Source organism: Sphaeroforma arctica (assembly GCF_001186125.1).
Source record: "Sphaeroforma arctica JP610 unplaced genomic scaffold supercont1.74, whole genome shotgun sequence".
In the NCBI taxonomy this organism is placed as follows: domain Eukaryota; class Ichthyosporea; order Ichthyophonida; genus Sphaeroforma; species Sphaeroforma arctica.
The window spans coordinates 7,835-11,799 of NW_014040484.1; the positions used below are offsets into that span (position 1 = coordinate 7,835).

Below are 3,965 nucleotides of genomic sequence, written 5' to 3' on the forward strand. Positions count from 1 at the left end.
ATATATACGTATATATGTATATAATATGCATACATATATGTATGTACAATCACGTGCACGTTGATAAATAGCATGATTTGAATTGAGTGGAACGACAGGATGACAATTGAGCGCCGCAGCCGTAGTACAACAAGACATTAACGATAAATTCTGTTAGACTCGATGGGATTCGTTGTGTATAAAACCTGACAGTGAAACGCAAACAAGAATGACCATGCCTATTTCTATAAATATATTAAAACAGTACCAAGCATACACCATCACCAATCCATGAAGACAATTCGAATTATAACAGTACCAAGCATAAGCTATCACCAATCCATGAAGACAATTCGAGTAGCGTACGACACACTTGTGTGAAGGTGCTTGCTTACCTTTACAAGCAGCTGGAGCACATCGGGAGCCATTCCACCGGTATATCTCAGCTGGTATGTGTTATCCTGCGGCGGTCAAGTGTCCGGTGTGGCCGTGCGATGCATGTACGATTAGTGTGTTGTGTTATTGGTAAGTTACGGGGATGAACCCATCACCAAATCGCAGGTGCGTATGTTCGACTGTTGATATGCCCTATTACTATCCTTAAATGGCATATGTTGGGTTATGGATCACTACTCGACTAAGTAGAGGAGTCGAAAACGCCGCAGTAGAAACGGGGACATGTGACGACGTCTTAGGTGACAGTATTGACACAGACAGTGATGTAGACTATTTATAGACTATTTACAAAGATACATACACAAACGGTGTACCACAACGCCCACACACCGGCAGCGACAAATCCTCGCAGAGCTGCTACAAAGTACACAAACCGGCCACATATAAGGGTTAATCACCTCTGACAGTCATTTTTGGACTAAGATTACACAATCCATAGTATGCATCGACTAGCACAGGCTACTGCAACACTACCGAAGCACTACATATAGATGCTAAAAAAATACTCGTGGAATGTCTAAAAAATACTCGTGGAATGTCCCTCGCTCTTGTGGTCCCATTCAGCGGAATCAGAGAAATGATTGTGATGAATTTCGGCCACACACACGAGTACTAAACGAGGCCTTACCTGGTTATGTAATGGTGCAAACACATACCTGCCAGTACTGAACTAGCTCAGCGTATCCGGCATTGTCTTTGATCGCCCTGCGGATCACAACATCGAGATGGCAGAAGAAAAGTGGACAATAAGCAAATTTATTTAGGTCGCTATCAGAGAGGTGCTACCTGTTTACATGTACCTGTGGTTGGCAGCCGTCCCGACGACATGACAACTACTTCATAGACATGTACGACAATATTCTGGCCATGTATGACGATTTCCAGCCATGTATGACGATATTGTGCCTCTCGTACTACTGCTGGCAATTATAGTGAAGTGTGTATAGTACACTTGTGCTACTGCTGGTAACCATAGTGAAGTGTTTACGATTCACTTGTCGATGTCTGCGCTGGTTTGGTGGTGACTCAAGTAGCCTTGGCCAATAAGTTCCCACAGAGCGCTATTCGTTCGCTCTGTAGATTGGTACCACATTATAATGTGCCATATCTGTTGATCTAGGTATACCAGCCACTAGTCAGCTTGCGCCGAATTCTTAGCGTTCTATGTAGGCCCTCGAAATCAGTACAACATCGGTACATTCTAAACACTTGACCAATGTATGACGCGACAGACAACTCTATAGATGAAAGAAAGGGCCTTGACCCTACGTAAATGTCAGTAGCGATCAAGTATATGCAACACGCTGCATAGGAACACATACAGTGTGAGTAAGTGAACTGTGACACCAATGAATACGGTTTGCTTAGTTACCTGAGATTCCCGGGCGCATGCAGTTTGCCCTCCCCAATCACGCTGTAGGTATTAACTCTTTCCCAGCCCTGAGTGAGTGTTTTGTGTAAGTATTCGAGAGCGTGTGATTTTTGAACCGGTGCGTTGGGTTCTCGTGAGTGATGGTGTAGTGGAGGTTGAGCCTGTGGCGGCGAGCACAGTCTTGGACATAGTGATGGCGGATGTCTATATGTTTGAGTCCCTTAGGTGTACTTGGAACTAAGTGCGGTCTTGATGACACTTTGGTTGTCTGTGTGTTGGGATGTAGACTGGTATGGATCGCAGCGTAAAGCTGCTACAATATTGCGTGCCCATGCTATATTCCGAGAGAAGTTTCCGAAGCCGGCATGTATTCTGCTTCTCCGGAGCTAAGACTGACTCCCTTTTGGCGCTGAGATTTCCAGAGTACAGGTGAGTTATTAAGACATATGAGCCTCGCCTGCCTGACTGTGATGTGCGTGATAGGGGGCACGTTGCCCAGTCAGCAGTACTTCGCTCTGACCCTCCGAATGCTTTGTGCTCGCACATATGATACACTACGATAGTGTCCCTTTGTGTTCGGAAGGTGCCTCCCACCGCCTGGTTATATGCATCTGTGGCGTATGTATGTTCCTGGATTGTACGTAAGGCTTTCTATGGATATGTGGCTGGTACAAGACTTGTACCACGGATCTACTATGTGTATGTGCTTTGTATATATCCATGGTGTGTTTTTGTGTACCCGCCTGTGCATACATAGCATCGTTCTTCCGCATTTCAAACGGGTACAGCATGTGATCATCCCAACGATGTCGCCATCCATACGTATAAATACTATCACCCCCCCACACACACATATAAAAGTATGCGGAATTTTTTAGGCATACACAAACACTACCTACGAAGACACGGTGACCTCGAACTTGTACATACATCTGCTATAGCCTTGCAGTGAACTCGACATGCCCACACACCTTCTCGGTCAGCAGGAACTCGTGGCTGTGCTCTGCCTCACTGACAGCCAGGGTCATGGTGGTACGAGGCCCATACAGAGTGACACCTGCGGAGGTCATGGACCGTCCATCTACACCCACCAGCGTTGAACCAGGCCAACATCCTAAGAGAAGGAGGGTAGTCTATCAGATGCCAATCTAAGCCACAATCCTACAATAGATATACTTTATACCGATTCAAATGATTCGTCGACTCGTATAACCGGTTTGTGCTCATTCGATAATTTTCCCATAAATGGTGGCACTAGCAGGTGTCATATCCAATCAATATCTTGACTAGTTTGTGCCGGGTCATCAACTGCGACGATAGGTGGGTTGTATCTACTACCTTTGATTTGTATACAAGTACAAATATATTATCATGATGCGATAGTCCATGAACGTGTATGCAATACACTCACACATGATTGAAAAGTGTATTCAAAGTGATTATTGACTGTTGTAGTGTATGTATATACATATGCGTGTGCAAGCATAGGAGGAGATGTATCTACCTATACATCCATATTTGTGATGGAGAGCTATCACAAAATTTGTACCATTGAATCTCTGATCAACCAATATACATGTGTGCCTATGAATCTATACGAAATACGATGGTTGTGCTTTATACAAAGCATACATTCACAGTTAAAACACTCGTCCGTAGACTACAGAGCAGTACACAGACACAATGAAGAACCCTGTGCCATTTGTACTGACACACAACAACATGTCTACATGTACACTGGGAATAGAACGAGCTAGAATGACTCCTGTATGGATGTGTATGCATGCAAAACCGTATATATATATATACATATATAGTTATACCCCATATAGTCGCCACGGTGAAGTTGCTATCGATGATACTAGACCCATCCAAGGGATCGAAGGCCAGAGAGTAGCCCTTGCCGCCCATGTTTACTTCAGAAGGAATCTCTTCCGATGATGCCTGACATGAGCGGAAGAGAAAGAGAAAGAGAAGAGAAGGGTGTCAGGATATTGCATATCCTTTTATGCGTGAATATCTATAAATATAGTAGTAACCACACGGGCATCGCCCTCTGAGCCATCCACATATAACATACATCGAGCGAATATATATGTATATATATATGTGTGTGTGTGTGTGTGTGTGTGTGTGTGTGTGCGTGTGTGTGTGTGTG

General features: G+C 44.3%; 1 protein-coding gene across 1 annotated transcript in view; it reads right to left on the minus strand.

Moving 5' to 3' along the window:
• The window catches only part of SARC_01775 (fructose-1,6-bisphosphatase), a 5,179-nt gene extending 1,427 nt beyond the window's left edge, over positions 1-3,752 (minus strand). Inside the window, exons 1-5 of the mRNA XM_014304477.1 lie at positions 3,631-3,752; positions 2,779-2,921; positions 1,808-1,875; positions 1,092-1,140; positions 375-440 (exon numbers count right to left, since the gene is read on the minus strand). Of these exons, the coding sequence (XP_014159952.1) occupies positions 375-440; positions 1,092-1,140; positions 1,808-1,875; positions 2,779-2,921; positions 3,631-3,718 (414 nt within the window). The 5' untranslated portion in view covers positions 3,719-3,752. The remainder of the gene's footprint in view (positions 1-374; positions 441-1,091; positions 1,141-1,807; positions 1,876-2,778; positions 2,922-3,630) is intronic.
• Positions 3,753-3,965: the final 213 nt, after the last annotated feature.